Source organism: Anabas testudineus, chromosome 4 (genome assembly GCF_900324465.2).
Source record: "Anabas testudineus chromosome 4, fAnaTes1.2, whole genome shotgun sequence".
NCBI classification, from domain to species: domain Eukaryota; kingdom Metazoa; phylum Chordata; class Actinopteri; order Anabantiformes; family Anabantidae; genus Anabas; species Anabas testudineus.
Window position 1 is genome coordinate 11,062,517 of NC_046613.1, and position 17,477 is coordinate 11,079,993.

General features: G+C 38.7%; 1 protein-coding gene and 1 long non-coding RNA gene across 2 annotated transcripts; one reads left to right on the forward strand and one right to left on the reverse strand.

Annotated features, from left to right (window-relative positions):
- Window positions 1-375: 375 nt before the first annotated feature.
- On the reverse strand, window positions 376-17,391 carry ghrhrl (growth hormone releasing hormone receptor, like). The gene is made up of 13 exons (XM_026344379.1): window positions 16,642-17,391; window positions 10,383-10,488; window positions 10,088-10,195; window positions 8,086-8,177; window positions 7,355-7,458; window positions 6,548-6,680; window positions 6,232-6,385; window positions 4,706-4,766; window positions 4,423-4,492; window positions 3,988-4,079; window positions 3,042-3,171; window positions 2,329-2,370; window positions 376-1,788 (listed from the first exon to the last, which is right to left on the reverse strand). Exons 1-13 carry the CDS (start codon window positions 16,729-16,731, stop codon window positions 1,687-1,689), a joined length of 1,284 nt encoding a protein of 427 aa, XP_026200164.1. The 5' UTR covers window positions 16,732-17,391; the 3' UTR covers window positions 376-1,686.
- LOC113151465 lies at window positions 6,704-8,814 on the forward strand. The gene is made up of 3 exons (XR_003297724.1): window positions 6,704-7,061; window positions 7,344-7,491; window positions 8,079-8,814. It is a non-coding gene; the product is annotated as an uncharacterized LOC113151465 (long non-coding RNA).
- Window positions 17,392-17,477: the final 86 nt, after the last annotated feature.

Genomic DNA, 17,477 nt, shown 5'->3' on the forward strand with positions numbered 1-17,477 from the left:
CATCATCTGCCAGTAGAGCTTTTCCTTTCCATTTCAATTTCATTCAATCTTTTTCCAAATTGTTCCTCAGTGAATATTTTCAAACTGCTCCCACATCTTAGTGCTTTAATTGGTGTACTTTTTACTCGTTATTTCTGGCCATGTGTTCATTAATTTGTGCTTTTATCAAGGGAGCCATTCAGTGCAAACCTCTATCACATACGTGAGCAGTTAATCTTGCAATCATTATCTCAGACATGTTTGGGTTAATATATGTTTTTTCTTTTTATATATAAATAGCAGTATGGGTCTAAAATGTGTAATTACTGGAAATGAATGGTAATGATATTGGCTTATTATTTAAAAAAGGAGATACAGATCAGAACTGTGCTTTAAAGAATCCAATTTATTAAGATGTAAAATAAAAAAACTTCATACTGTTTTTAAGAAATACAGAGCTTCTTTGATTTACCTTAAAATATTCTCTGAATAAACAGAATTCCAGCATGAGCACATACTGTATCAAGAGTGTATCTGAATCGCAGGAAGCCTCGGTGGCTTTCATCGTTTCAGCTTTTCTCACTGACTTAACATTTTGTAGCTGCCAGCTCGCGTTATCTTCCTCGGTGAAGGAGGTTGCAGAGAGCCACAATGAAGCGGAGTAAACATGTTTACGCTCTAACTCGCAGGAACCTGTTATTTTACAAGGCATATTAGTTTCACTGAGAGGGGCACAAGAAAAGCAGTAACAACAGAGAAAACTGACAATAAAACAACAGTCTGACGACAACTCGTTTATACATTCAGCTTAAGGCAAATGTGTAATTTATGTTAAAGAAAAGTAATGGCACAAGAGGATTGTGGAAGGTGCAGAACTGGGCAATAATTCACTATTAACTTACAGATCTCACACAATTTGGCTATAAAGTTAAAGTATTTACCATTATTTATATCAGCATGCAGTTTAAAGCATTGTACAATATGCTAAAGGATATAGTTGCAGTATAGAATGGATGTTAAGTCACTTCAAATTCTTCATTTAGTTTTTATGTTTTCCACCCCTGTGCTAAATGAAAGGTACAGTATACAGCACTGTTTAGTAATACCAATGAATAAGCTGAACACCATTTACCAATACTCAGTATTCTTATTGTCAATAATGAGTTAGCTGGTGATTAATCATTTGTGTGATGCTGTCAATAAAGTCTGTCTTGAATGTCAGGTGTTCAAATAGCGTAAAAACTGTTTGCTGTTTCCTTTTTCAGCGGCTACACAGCGTCAATTGATTTGTACGTGAAAAAAACTAATGTGTATGTTGGTTAAAATGAATACCCTATGAGGCTTTTTCCTTGCTTGGTTCTTTAGTTGTCAGGTCCCGCTCAGCAAACATTCATTCGTTCAATCATTCATTCATCATCAGTGACTATCATTTCTTCATCTGAGGCCACAGAGGAAATCTTTCCAAAGTTCTACTTTGTGAAATGCAAACGACACAGATGTCTTGAGATGTTTGTAAAATGTCACAGGATTTTAGTTGAATTCTCCCTTTAAAAGTTCATTTCTGTCATGGAGTTTGGAACGAATATTTAAAGACTCTCAGGCTTTAATGGTGCGTGGGCAAAACCACCGGCATTGGGCGTACTATACAGACCATTAGAGATGATGACATGCACAGACTTTCAATCCTCTGTGAAAGTGCAGGTACGTCTAGAAAGGCGTGTCCATCTGGCTGCCCTTTGCAGCAGGCGACACCACTCCATAGCTCCTCTCCTGCCATCGCAGCCACTGCATGTGGACCTCTTTTTGCACCTGTCAAATACACAATAATAATAGTATATAGTATAGAATAATAATAGTAACACAATGTTATTATAAAAAGTAGTTTTTAATAAGCATATTTCTAAAGAGCTATGCCTTTAAACTTCGAAGAGAATCTATTTGGATTTAGGCTTTGGCTTTTTTTTTTCAGTTTTTCATCTACAAGAGAAAACAGATTTAGTTTTACTGGTCTAATTCATTATGATTATTCAGTTATTCCAAGTATTACCTCTGTGGCCCTAAAGCACCAAACAGATGAGCAGAGGTTTTGAATATAAAACACAGACAGTGGTGTTTCCCACAGGTTGGTCTCACAATTATCTAAGCAGTTACTTACATGCTTGGAGACCTTAGCTTATGCAAATAGGAGAAGACCTGGTAGCTCTGATCTGCACAGGTCGTATACCCTTACTGGCATATGATCTAGATGCACAAGTTTATTTTGCAATAGGAAGCTGTGCAAATATTATGAGTGATTTGTTGAATATGTTGCAGTTTCAGTAAATTCTTGAGAGCGTGACTTGTACTGACCTCTTGATTGAGAAAGCAATACAGAATCGCCACAAGGAGGCCCTACAAGAGAGACTGTTTTAATAATTAACATTTAGGACAAGTCCATATTATTGAAAGGTTGTGCATGTGGAGATAGCTTAAATGTCACACACAAATGAGAGCTGATAGGTTGACGAATGAAAATTAAAAACAACTAGGAAAATCTATTATGTTCCCCTCACGCAGCCAGAAAACAAGAGTGGAATAATAAATGGTTTGGATTATTATATCTAACGCAGAATCAACTAACTATCATCTATGTTATAAAAATAGATAATTTATAGATTTGTAAAAGCAAATTCTCAAAAAAAATGGTCCAGTTTAAGTCTAATTGGGATCTTTCTCTCTAAGAATAGCAGTGGTGATTGCTTGATCAGCAGCTTCACCACCTTTCATGTCCCTCTAAGTATAAATTATAATACCTTTAAAGATTGAGGTGATCTCCTGACTTTTCCTGTAGTGTCAGCTTAAGGACACTCCTGCTTGTTTCAGCTGAACTTTGTGTTTAGTGCTAATTACCAAGTGTCATCAGTGCCACTCTAAGCTTAGATAATGGTGATGCATGTTGGTATGATTATGTGAGTATTTAGCTGATAGTCAGGACAAACAGTGCAACACGCGAAGATTTATAACAAGAAACTCTTCAACAAATATTTATCAGTATAATCGGTTTGAACAGTCCACATGCTTACCTGGAAGGATCCCATACAGAGCTCGATGCAGAAACGCAGGTTAACACTGAAGTAGTCGGGCAGAAAATTGAAGAGCATGTAGTGAGTACCAAACAAAGGGATGAGGAGGAGCGTGGACTTAGTCAGGCGTCTGTTACACAGAAGCAAAGAAACAAGATGCAGGAGGTGAAAGTACCCGAGGGAGCTATTTATTGCATATTTGATCTGAACGCTGCTTCGGATGACATGCTAATCATCAGATGCCAATCAAGAGGATGTGTGTTTGTGAGAGCTTTTGTTTATGAGAGGAAATAGCAGGTGTGTGACTCAATGTGAGCACAGAGGTAAAGTTGTTTATCTGTAGCTGGTGCAATTAAATCAAGCATCAAGTAATGCCTGGTCTCATGAAAAACATTCCAAAGGTATGTCTATTATAAGACCTTTTTATAAGATCCTCATGATGGTGATGATATGCCTGAACACAGCCAATTAGTGAGCCAATTTCAATTAGAAATTCTAAAATGCCGCTTGGGAAGAGAAAAGGTAGACGTGGCCAGACTGAGTACTTGTGGCTCGGCGGCTGAATGAATTATACATTGGCCACCGTGGTGTCTGTCCATATTTCCCACAACTTGCATCTTCCCCAACATCAAAGTGTCTACTTATCAGAGTGAAACCGTATCAAAGAGAGTGAAAACATATTTGAGAAATGTGTCCATCAGACGTGGGCTTAACGGTGGAAGATAAACAAGTCACGCTGATGCACCTTTGAAAATCCAAGACTGTGTGAGGAAAAGATGAAAGCAAATATGGATAAAAGCAAATCTCAAAGCTAAAGAATGCTTACAATTGGTTAAAATGTACCTCTCATTATTTGGATCTCTTCCCTTTTCAAAATACCGTAATGACTAAAACAGGAACTGTACGCTGTATCAGTGCAGAGTTATGTCTGCGGCTAAAGCATTACCTGTACTGAGAGGAGTTGTTGAACTGGATGAGCCGAGGATTGAGCTTCTGTATTAGGATTCTGATGATGTTCATGAAGAGCATAAAATTGACCTGTTGATGGGAAAAAGCAACGAGAAAAATTAAGACACTTTACAGATACTGCACCAAATGTTTCTTACAACAAACGCGATTATGGGATGTCATGGTAACAATGTGGGCATCCAAGCGTGTAATTGGCCAAGACTGGGGTTAAACGTCGCTCACCAGTCTTTTGGCTTGCTTTTTAGGCTCGCTATTCTAATGTGTACAAAGGGAAATTTTCAAATCCTTCCTCAAAATCCTTTTCTAAAAAGTAGACAAATCATCTGCATAACAATCTGTAATCTGCTGCTGTATAATTAACAGTCCATCGTTTTGTTTGTTTCAGCACAATGGGGTGTTTCGGCACATTTACCGCTATAGACACAACAATTGGTCCCTTGATGATCCACCAGTAGGGCGAGTCCTCGTTGATGTCCCAACATCTGCGTGGAAAGACATTTTTGAAATATGAAATTTAATTAGTCTGCGGAATGATGCACAGTGAGATGTTAGGTTGATATTTCCTCCTAGGAGTGTATTTCAGCCCTACACTTCACAGGACAGTGGTGATCACTGCTAAATCGGCGGCACTGTGTTGTGCTGTAAATGTTTATGAGAAATAATTTGACAGATGACAGCTGGTGATTAATACAAACTCTGTGTCCTCAAAATACACCCTGGATGCAATCCACAGGATGATGAAGAACACAGGTACACCTGAGGAAAAGCAGAAAATAAAACTAACGTCAGTGAGATACAATCAATACACATTGGTTGGTTTGATGATAATTAGACAGCGACCAGTGTAAACCTGTTAATTCTAGGTCAACTTCTCTAATGTCTGCACTGATCTATGCAGCAAGAACCTAAAGTAAATTAAATATTTAAGCCGTACAGTACACACTACACAGTACATCTTTGTATTAACCCTTTCTTAAGAAACATTTTTAAAAAGCACATTCAACCTACAAACATCATCAAATTGGAGACCGCTACAGGGAGGTAAACTTTAATTCAGTTTGTCTGGTAATTACAGTTGATGCCAGTGAGCCTGAAGAGTTTCTGTCTGTATTAAAATAATAAGCTGGGGATGTTGGCTCATGGCAATCTGTCGGAGTCTCGTTGTCCCTAAAGACTGTCATGAAAGTCATTTGATACACAGAACTGTAATAAGCCTCAAATGGAAGGACATCTTTTCATCTGCTCAGCTCAATGCATTTTAATCAGGAGTAAGATGAGGGGAGGAAGAAATGCACCTTATCCTCAAACATCTCAGCTCCCATAGCATGATTTTCCAGTTTGTCAGGAATTTTAAAAGCACACCTGATTTAGAAGCAATTAAAAATCGCGACAGTGTGAGTGACACTGGAGACATAAAATATTTGCAGTTTCAAAGTTTATATGTCAAATTCTTAATTTTTGAAACTGCCAGGCTTTTATGATGCAGAGTGATGATGAGGAATTTCATTTAATTTTGTGCGTGCTACACTCATTTGTAGCTCATTTACCTCGGCACATTAAAAGAGTGATGTGCCACACCACATGAATGTTTGATGGACTGCGGGCTATAAATCACACAGTGTGTGTATTTGTGCGCTCAGTGGTAGTAGAGTACACAGTAAGAATAGCAGTGTCTAGGGAATTGTATTATAGAGTTAGTGAAGAAAAATAAAAAAAACATCCATTTTCAAAGATCAAAAAAGCTGAAACTCATTTTGCACATAATGTACTGACTGCATAAACAGAATAAACAGAGGGTCCTTGGCCTACAAACCAAAGAGGACTTCAGTGCATCGCTAATTTTTTCAGGGAGATTTTCTTTGAAAAGATTTTAGCATGTCACTAATGGTGAGGTAAAACTTTTTCTTTTTCTTTTTCTCCTACTTTAACCCTTTCAAGCATGAGAACCTCATTCTAGAGTGTTTTTATTTCTCTCTGGGCATAAAAAAAACAATGCAATTTTCATTTTTCATGGAGTTACAAAATAATAATAATTATTAATAATAATATATTATAATATAACAAATAAATAAATAAATAATATAATATATATTATCTTACATACTAATGTTTAAGAAATACCATATTTTATTTTTCATTTTTTGTTGTGAGAACACAATCTTTTCAGTGTGGGATGCTACAGCTCAGCATGACAAATGTCCTGCATGTCAAGGTTTCTCACCCCATCCCAGCAGGCTGAAACCCCAGAGGCATCTACTTCTGTGATAGAAGGACGAAAGCAGCAGGGAATTGAGGTAGAGCGCCTCCACCAGGAGCCAGAAAAAGTTAGCCATTACACAATAGTGACAGAAGACCACAGAGGCCTTACAGGTAAACTGGGCAAAAACAGGAAAGACAGTGAAATGTAAGGAAGGATTAGTAGGAGAGAGGAGGCACCCGAACAATATGTGATGAGAATGAAGAGAAATATAAGAACAGGCCCAGAGGAATTTCTCAATATACGCGGGAACCTCTTATTCTAAGTATCATTATCTTACTGTGGAGAGGGTGCAGTGGTTGGTGTCCTCACTTGAAAGCAGAGTAGCATCCCTTATGAACACTGCCATAGCTTTAAGGATAAATGTAATGAAGAGCTGGATATGAATAAAGTTCCTGGCACAACGTAGCCTCCTGTTAAAAAAACATAAAGCAAGCAAATCAAACAGGTTCTCAAAAAAAGAAAACATGAGAAACAGACTGTGTATGAGAGCCAAAAAGGACGTGGAAGGGTTGATAAGCTAATGTCACAATAAACAGAGTAAATAAAGACCAACTGGACAGAGAAAAGGTTAATGAATAGGTTTTGTGCTTCTACATGCTCCGACTCCCTTTAATCCAGTGAAACTCTGAGCTGCACGAACAACATGTCAGTCACGTGCTAAGTGGACTTCGGTACTTGTCAGGTCCGCTACATGCCACAGAGTTGTGATTCAAGAAGGAACATATTGGAGTGGAGAGGTGTGACCTAGAGGTAGAAGCATCACCAAAGAGATTGTGAGTGGGAAAATGAAGGTAAACAACATGACATCTGCCTTTATTATAGTTATATAGCTTATTCGGATTTAAGGATCACAGAGTGTCAGATGTTGTACAGACTTAAGTTAAAGAGTAGTCTATATCAAACTTCTTCTAACAAGACAAGACAGTGCAGGCACATTGTTCAAAGTGTTAACTAAAACTATTTCTGGATATAAATAAAGTCATTTTAAATGTGGCAAAGCTACATATACTGTATATACGGTCTAATGGAATGAACGTATTTTGTCTGGATACTCAGAATTTATTTAATTATAGTGTATACCTACCTGAAGAGCAACAGGATCAGCACAGCAAAGGCGAGCACAACGAGAGAAATGCTGTAGCCGATGGTGTAGATCAGCTTTATAGTGGCAAAGTACGACTGCTCTGTCTGAAAGCGAAACAAGAAAAAGGGGATTTTGGTGTAAGTATAAAAGCTTTTTTCAAAATAATATCAAAATTAATTTAAAGTGTCAGTGGAAAGCAGATACAAAATCAAATACTTCGAAAAGCTTGAGACTCAACTGCATCGAAGAGGTGACTGCAGCATAACTGCAAGAAAGCTGCTTCCATATTTTACGGCTGCATCTACTGGCAGTAAACTGGGCAGCATAGACTTCAGAGTCAGCTTATAGAAGTACACAAAAAAACTTCTTTTGGAAGACTTTGAAAGTCTTTTTAAACTCAAGAAAATACGCACTGTACAGCAGCAAAAATGGTTTTCTCATAATTATCCTGCAAAAGCACTGTTGGTTGGTTTAAGCACCATTTTTCTTTGTGAAACTACATAATTTCAGCTATTACCTGATGTGACATTCAATGAACTGTCTGCCCTGCAAACATATTGTCATATTAAGGACATTTTGGTTTGAATAGAGTTTCTATTCTTTTGAGAACAAGTTAAGAATATACATATATATATATATATATATATATGTGTGTATATGTGACCTCTGAAGTTCGAGAGTCGCTCATTCCCCAGTTCGACCTCTTTGTCTGACTCATCTGCAGCTCTCACCTCAGGAATGTCATCGTCCACACTGCAGGCAAAGTGGTATGCTGGAAAGGGCCTGGACCAACCCTCACTTGTGCAGTTACGGCTCACTGAACCTGAGGTGAAAGGTGAGGAGATCAAGAATCCAACTCTGCCATTAAGAGATCGGTTTGAGATGAGGATGACTATTAAGAGGAAAATAAAGGCTAAAATTCATTTAGCCATTTTAGCAGTGTGGTTGGATGGCTCAGGCAGAAATATCTCAACAACTACAGGATGAACTGCCATGAGATCTTATAAAGACATTTGTGGTGTCCAGTGACCGCTCCTGTAGCTCCACCAGCTGGATAGTTTTATTTATTTATTACTTATGTAGCTCCACCACCATTAGGATGGATAGTAATGAAATTAGGTTAAAGTCCCCTTTGGTGATTCTGTGTCTTTTTTTCTAGCACCACTGCAACGTTCATATGAAGTTTTGAGTCAAATGTCTCTAGCAGCATCATGGATTACACATTCATGTTTACACCAGAATCAACATAGGGCCATTATTGCTAAGTAAAAATTATAATGATACACTTTACTGATCCCCTTGAGGAAATTGTTGGAGGACAGCGGTACAATGGCACTACTACAGAGTTCTGGTGTCCTGTCAGAGGACACCTTCACTTACAGTGCATCCAGAAAGTATTCACACATTTTATTTGTTATGTTACAACATCATTACAAAATAGATTAAATTAATTATTCTGCATAAATACCCTATAATGTCAAAGTAAAAGAAGATTTTATTTCTACATAAGTATTCACAGTCTTTGCCATGACTCTCAAAATTGAGCTCAGTTTCATCCTGTTTCCACTTATCATTCTTCTACCTGTGGGAAATTCAGTTCATTGGACATGATTTGGAAAGGTGTCACAGTGCAAAGGATGATGATGACTTTGGGAGAACAGACTTGGTATAACACCAATTTTACACTGGAGATGTGGCACCAGTCGGAGAGCGGTATCGACCATCGCCAACCTTTAATGTATAAAGAGATGAAGACTCTTCCCTCAGGTATGTTGGAAAAAGGAGTGATTAGAGAAAGGTGCAGTCCCTGGGCTGTGCCCGTTGTATTGGTAAGGAAAAAAGACTCAAGCTCGAGGTTTTGTGTGGACTATCAGAAGTTGAACTCTGTGACTCACAAAGATGCATTCCCTCTCCCTAGGATTAAGGAGACTGTGACCAATCTAACCCAGGCAAAGTGGTTTTCGACCCCTGACCTCGCCAGTGGCTATTGGAAAGTAGAGATGCACAGCTTAGTGCCCACAGACCCAGACTAGGTTGCAGCAGTTTCAGAATGGCCACCTCCAACTACAGTCAGGCAAGTGAGAGCTGTGACTGGTTATTATCGCTGTTTCGTCCTGAAATTTGCTGCGTTGGTTTGACCTTTAAATGCACTCCTAATCGGTGTGTCAGCCTCTAAAAGGTCAGACATGCGAAAGACTCAGTAGTCCCCAGAGTGCCAAACATCTTTTGAAGTATTAAAAAGCAATGTAGAGCTAAGCGCCTGTATTGGCCTATGCTGACTATTCTTTATTGTGTGGCCAGATGGAAACCACTCCTCAAGGTTGGGCATTAGCCAAAAGGCACCTGAAGGAGTCCAAGACCATGAGAAACAAGAATCACCTTCTCTGGTCTGATGAAACAAAGATTGAACTCCTTGGCCTGAAAGCCAAACATCATGTCTGGAGGAATCCAGGCCCTGCTCAGCAGCTGGCCAGTTCCATCCCCACAGTGAAGCACGGTGGTGGAAGCATCATGCTGTGTGGATGTTTATCATACTCAAAAAGACTGAGTGCTTTAAAGTATGAAGCAAAGACTGTGAATACTTATGTACATGTGATTCAAACAAATGTCAGGAAAAAGTAATCCATTTTGGAAAAGGGCTGTAACATAACAAAATGTGTTAAAGGTTATGTACTTACTGGATGCACTGTAAGTGGGGAACATGCTGCCTCCACCATGTGATCCTTTAGTCACCTGTATTGTTTTTGAAGAGGGAGAAGACTGCAGGACAAGCTTTGTGGACAGTTTCCCCAACAGTGGCATGAGGCCAACAGACAACTGCATCCCAGATTGGCTGACAACCTTTTCAGAAGAAGTTTAGCAGGAGGAAAAAAAAAAGATTTGAAAGGTTAATCATGTGACTGTCAAGGTAGTTCCTACATAGTGTCATACACTACTGCTTGAAATACAGATCGCCCAGTATTAATTCTACCGGACGCCAAAAATCTTATTGCTTAATGTGCAGGAGGATTTTAAAATGAAAACACACCTTTGTGGCTTTGGTTGGCCTGCTCTGCAATGTACTGAAGGCACAGACGCTCCTCTTTCTCTAGCTGGAATATGAACTCACATTCAGGATGCAGTCTTGATAATGCCTACAGGCAGAAAAGAGGAAAGAAAGGAAGGTATAACCAAATGAAAGGATGCTCTCTTAGATCAATACGGGCCTTTAGGCTGAGGTTTCTGGGACCACTGAGTCTGTAATTACATGAAAAAAGCATATCATGTGTATGAATAAAAGGCATGTCAATTTCTAAAGGGCATCGATTCATTTTTGCCTTTATGCCTCACCTTTAGCAAGAAACACAAACCTTTTTGCAAAACACATTTGGTGACATCAAGCAAAAATGATCTTTCACTATTACGCACAGAGAGGGAGAGCTCAGAAGAAATGCATTAAATGAATGTGATCTAAAGACACAAATGATCGTTGTGACCTCAAACTATTTTATACTCCATCCTTTTAGTGCTGGCCAGATATTCTTGTTTGTGAGCATCTACTACTTCTGTTTGCCCCTCATTTCCTGATGTCCAACAAAAACAGAATAACATTTGTATTTGTCTTCAGCCTGACATTTACTTTTGAGTAGAAAGAAAGGAAAAAGAGAAAGACAATAATAGAATAAAGCATATGAGTGGAGACGTTTGAGAGCAATGGCAAGAAAACAAAATAGGAGAAGAGTGTCATGATTCTGTGGTAATTAGGCTTCTGGCTGTGCCTCAAAATTGTGGGTATGCGTGTAGTCCAGCGCTCTCTGTTAATAAACTCAGCTGCATCACTGAATATTTGCCAAAAAGATTACAAGGTACTGTATAAAAGGTCATGTGCTCAAGTAATCCAGCTTCTTTGAAATGATCTTAACATTTTTGTGTTGTGCTGTGCGTGCATTAATCATACAGTCTATTGTTGCTAATAAATTGCCAGATGCTGGTGTTGACAATGAGAGCTGTAGAGAATGTTTTCTGAGCCTGTCCTGAAGACAGTGGCCGTTCCTTCTTACTAAGGTTTTAACATAGAGATACTGTTTCAGAGGACTAGGTAATATTTGGTGGTGATATGTTTCCTGATAACAGCAAGGGTCAAAATGGCCAGACAGGCCAAAATTGAGTTATTTTGGTTCCGGCAGAGTCTCTGGTCTATATGAGTCCATATATATACTTTATTTTTCTAGCTAAATCCTCCCTTTCATAATGTGACCAAGCACACACACTGAAAAACTAAATCATACTGTAGAGAGCTTTCAAATGCCAGGTGGAAATGTCAGTTATGAGGAATTTATATAATACATTGTGGTGTAGGAATATGTAAGTTACAAAGTATGAAAAGAAAACATTTGAATTTAGATTTAAGATCCCATCTTTAAATACTGTGTAAAAGCAGGTTGTGTCTCCTCTGTACCTACAGTGGTACAGAACCAGCTGGTGATGAGAATCACCATCATGGGTTAAATTCAAGTGTCATTTGATTTATTTATTTATTTTTTATTTCATGCTGCCAGTGAACTTAAGAATCTAAAGGTCAGACCAGCAGGCTGGTTCTTGTTTTGTTCACTTCGATGACATACAGCCACAGTGTTTTTTTGATTAAATGTCTTATTGCTGCCTGAATATCTTTGTTGATTTTGACATCTCATATCACCCTGTACATACCATCTCATATAATAGGCCTGCCTAAATTTCTGATCCTTATGAGATGTTGGTTATACTGTTCCCCTGGTTTATTGTTACACTTGTCAGACCTGTAAATGTGTCAGTAAGTTAGTGAGGAACATAATTTTACTCACACAGCCATTGTGGTGCAGAATGTACTAGTAAAGGAAGAACATTTTAAGAATTAGGTCACAGATGAAAGCAAGTTGAGTTGTAGCTGTGTTTGACTGCTAAGCATGAGCTCTTTCTCTGCATGGGCCTTGAAGATATCATTGTCTGGTTGTGAGAGCAGGACGCGTACGACACAATGGCAATAAAAGACTGGCAGCAGCGTGTGTGTGTAAAAAGGAGAAAAACACATGAAGACAACTTCAAGACAATAAAAAGGATATAAAGGATAAAAGGAAAGTACTTAGAGGCAGGTTTGTAATCATGCCTTCTATCCTTCTTCTGGATCCTCATCATGAGAGGAGGTTAAATGTTTCAGGTCCCACAGGCTGGATGCACCAGGAAGCTGCTGGCATTCCCCCTGATTGTGTCTCTTGTAATTGTCTACTATCCTCTCGTCTCTCTACTGTCCACTCCCCACCCCACCATGAGCTTGGTTCTGCTGTTTGAGAATTTTCCGTCTCCCCTGACGCCCAGTGCCTGCTCGAGGGGTATTGTTTGGTTCTCTCTCTGAGTTTACATGGTTAATTTCTTATTTCTTAAAGGGCCTTGAGATAATTATGTTGTGATTTGGAGCTATATAAATAAACTTGAATAAAATTGAATGAACTTAATCTCCTCCAAAACCATAATTACTCAAACTTTTTAAAAATGTTTTGTGTTTTTTTGTTTTTTTCCCATTCCCATTTTGAAGTAGCTATATAAGTTGCTCCTTTGGTTTTTTTAAGATGTGCATAAACTAGATACACAGCAGGGCAACACTACAGGTAACAGGCACAACCTAAATAAAGTAATCTCTGCTACTGAAAGGCATGCTGCACAGACTTTTGTCACTGTTCCAGTTCAATTTGAAAGCTCATTTGGAAAGACCTGAGGGGAAACTAGTCTCTGCGTAACAAGATGCAACCAAACTCACAACGAAACAAAGCTTCATAAACTAAATTCCTCTGAGACCCCACACTCTCTGGAGACCCCTGATTTTCGACACTTGCGAGCTTTCCGAACACCCAGTAGGACAGACTGGTTGTTTGTATCAAGCATTTCCATTATAAAGATCTGTCAGCTTCCCCGCTGGGACAAACAGCAACAGCTGCACCCATACAAACGCACCTGGAGCCATTTTATTGAATTGCATGACAGAGCTTGGCCTTGCATATAGATTTTTATTATCCCAACACTGTGCATTGATTTGAACTGAGTGAGGATATGATGGTAATATAATTAACAATGCTTCAAGGTTGGGAGCTTTGGAATGAGAAACAAAAGCTAAATGAGTGGTAAAACACCAGACCAAAAAACCTCTTCTACTTCTTAAATCTTAAAAGTAAAAGAAAATGATAAAGGAATCCCTGAGCTTCCTTACCATGAGAACAGGGATTTAGATTCTACCAAAATAATTTCTTTGAGGGAACACACTCGGAAATATAACCTCATAAAGTGTTAGTCAAGATATGCGATCTGTTGCATGTGTGCTCTTTGAACAAGCACTCCTTACAAGAAACTGTCTGCCTTTGAGATTTTCATCAAAAGCAAAGTACAGAGAGTAGTGGGATTGTTGAAAGGATTTAAACCTCTGAGTTTAAACCTGAGAGCTGGGCCCTTGAGTTTTCCTATGCCTACAGTACATGGGTTTTCTTTTGGTGCTCCATTTTCTCTTCCACAGTTCAACAACATGCAGGTTTGGTTAACTGGTGACTCTAAATTCTAAATTGTAGGTGTGAATATGAGCATTGATGATGTGTGTTTATGCAGAGTGTGCCCCACCACTTGTTGGGATCAGCCTCTGTTCCCTCCTGTGACTCCTCTTGGTGAGTGTAGCTAATGTATGGATATCCCACTGTCTATTTGTTCACCATCACATACATACATTCAAATAGTAATGGGATTCATGGAACGAAAGCCAAAAAAACAAGCCAAAGCATGTGTTTCCCCGATTTCTAAAAATAGGTAGGAACAAATGTGTACAATCTTAGCATACCTTTCTCCCTCCATCAATGAGATTCAGACATGTTGGGAGCATCCAGAGCAAATTGCTGCCAGTCCTCTTTGTTCCTAATGCAATGCTAATAATCTAATGTGAGATGTTGCTGTGCAATTTAGTCAGCAATTACTGCGTTTCCTGTTCAAAGGCAGGTTTGCATCCTGCAGAGAAATTGTGCTCAGACACAGTTTGCAGTAAAATATACTTCGAGTGGGGACAGAACGATGCATGCACTCATGTTACCAAAAAGTGCACTAGAGGAAGCCCTCAGCTGTAAATGACACACTGTGCGTCAGTACCACACACGATTTGTCTGTTTTTATTAAGGGGATGCTGTGAAGACATTTTATTCTACATAAGAATGGAAGCAAGGAGGCAGACAACACGCTGAATGGCAGGGGGTGAGGCATAAAGGGACACTCAAGACTGGGTGGTTTATGAGCACAGAGGACGCACGATGCGCTTGTGTGTTTCAAATGCACAAAGGGATGACGTGAGATATGCTGCTTTTAAGAGACAGAAAAAGAGAAAGGCTGAGATGAGATGGAGAGATGGAGAGGCTGCATGAGGTAAGTCTGGATAATACGAGCCATGAAACTAAATGCAAAGCTAAAGCCTCATTCACATTGCCAGGTTAGCGTGCAGTGTGCTGTAAAAATGTTCTCTCAGAAGTGAAGCCCATTATCCACTAACTACCCAAAAAGGGGCCATCGGATTGGGCTCACTTTGCAGATGCTGCCTTTCTATTTTCAACAGCAAATGAGGTGCACTTTTACATCGCAGCCACGGTACTACGGCACAGAATAAAAATATAAAACATGCTCAGTCAATCAGGAGCAGAGCACAAACACAGCCAGTCTCTGAAGTTCAGATATTGAAGGAATTGTCAGACACTTTTGGGAAATGTGCTTACTCACTTTCCAGCCGAAAGCAATAAGATGATACAGTAGCTGTCACTCTCACACAGTGAAGTAGTCACACAATGGTAAATTCATGCCATGTCTGCAGAATGGGCAAAATAGAGATACGTTCATGCATGACTCCAAGATGGTTAATCCTGGTGCAATGGAGTGAAACCACACAGAAACAGTGTAAACTACAGGTCCTATAAAAACAGCTGAATTTATTGTTCTAGTGGTATTATTGGATTTTATGGTGTATTTGGCAATAATGTCAACACTTTGATAAATGTCTCTTTTCACCAAGTAAAATATGCTACATACAAACGTTATTTCCTGTGGTTCTCAAACTATTTTAATAATTCACATAATAAACAGTTTAAAAAATCTAAATTCAGCTCTACTTATGGAGGGAATCAGTATTTATGTAGTGTGTTTGTAAATGATCAAGCCACAAAGATAACCAGATCATTTTCATCTCTGTCATCCTTTGTTTTTCTCTTTTCTCCTGGGTGCTGGCTGAAGTGCAACATTTCAATCATATCTGCAGACACTCAAAGAACTATGACCTGTCATATTCTCATGGTCTTGCTTCTAATTATTGTGTTTTCTTTTGAATTGTACTGTGCATACACGGATGTGTGTGGCTCGTTTTTTATTCTCCACAGTCCTGAGTGCGGCAAGGGAAAAGGAGAAAAGAATGAAGTGGAACATGGTGATGAGTGTCTGCCCTGTTCCCATTCTTGTTCTGTCACTGGTCATCATACCACCAGTGTGACTGCTTCTCCTGTTTCTATTCTCATGTGGAAATTAGCAAGTTGGACAAGTAATGATGGTCCTGTAAATCAAGTCATTCCATTTCATTTTAATTGTTTTCCACTTTCCTGATTTTGATTAAGTATATATTTCTGTGTGTGTGTGTCAGTCGAGTAATGGAAAAAAAAAAATCCAGTTTTCAATATTATAAATGAATGTATTTCTCATACTATTTGCATAATTGTACACATTCTAAATGTGAATGTGGAAAAACAATATCTACCACAATGTTGCACATTAAAATACCACAAACTAATGTGTCCATCACAGTTTACCAGAGACCAGTCAGACAGATTCAGAAGTCTCAGATTTTGATGTTAAGGTGATAAAAATTGTTATTTTTCTAGGGAACCTTTTAGCCACACATATCTGCATATTTACATATACATGTAATGTAAATACACTACACACTACACATGCACAAACTACTGTAATTACAGTATACACAGATACACACACCCTCAGCCTGGAGCTCATATGATGCACAAACGCACACTCGGATCAGTGGTTTTTACTCTTCTCACAGACCTGAGCTCCTAAGATGCCACAAGTCATTAAAGAGGCCAACATGAATCTGTCCATGCCTCAAGCAAATGTGCAGGATACAACATTGGATTGTTGTTACACAACAGCTGTTGCAACAGTAAAATACAAGTTTTCAATGTGCAATTAACAATTATCTCGTTTAAAAACAGATTTAAAAAAAAATTGTTGAGTAAAAGTAAGTTACTCACAGCTGGAGCCAAACACAGAGTGAGAAAAATCCCTCTGATGTGTAGACGGAACATGATCAGTGTCCGCTCCGTCCAGCGTGGTGCTTTCATCAGTGAAGCTGCAGGTCGGGATGCTGCGCGCTGCTCTCCCGGTGCAAATAAAACACCCGTCAACGCCCCAGCAATGCAACTGCACCAATTCCGATATGCGCTTTCACAATAAAAGCCTCACCCTCACGCTACTAGTGAGAAGTGATTGTGCACAACTTATTTTTCTCATGTGGCCATAGCCAAACAAAACATCCGACTTTAAAACGACAGGATTATAATTAATTCAAACACATTAACCGATTAACCAAAACAAGATTCTTTTATTTTGAAGGCAAAAGGCCAGTTCCTTGTTTGGATACACTTTCCAAACAGGTGAATTTATCTACACCCAGGGTTTCAGGTTAAACCTCATCCTTCTGCTTTGTTGAGCCGGACAGTGTCGCCAAATGCACACGCATTATTGGCTCTTATGTTACAAGCTATATGTTCAGTTCATTCTGTGAATTTAGTGGGAAGTATTGGATTTGAAAGCAGTTTTATTTCTCTTATAACAATCCAAACAAACAAACAAACAAACAAATAAACAAAACCAATAGATTTGGGGCTTGATGAACATTTTTGTCAGTAATAGTTTTTCTATAGAAATGTATTGTTGATGTTGACATAAAAATATGAAATGAGCTCTTTGTCTTTCTAATCAACAGTCCAGAAGTCTGGTTTTGTAACATCTGTTATGTTGTCATACTAAGTCACAATAGAGATTAAAGAGCATTTATTTGCCAACATTTTGTGTTAGAAAATATACT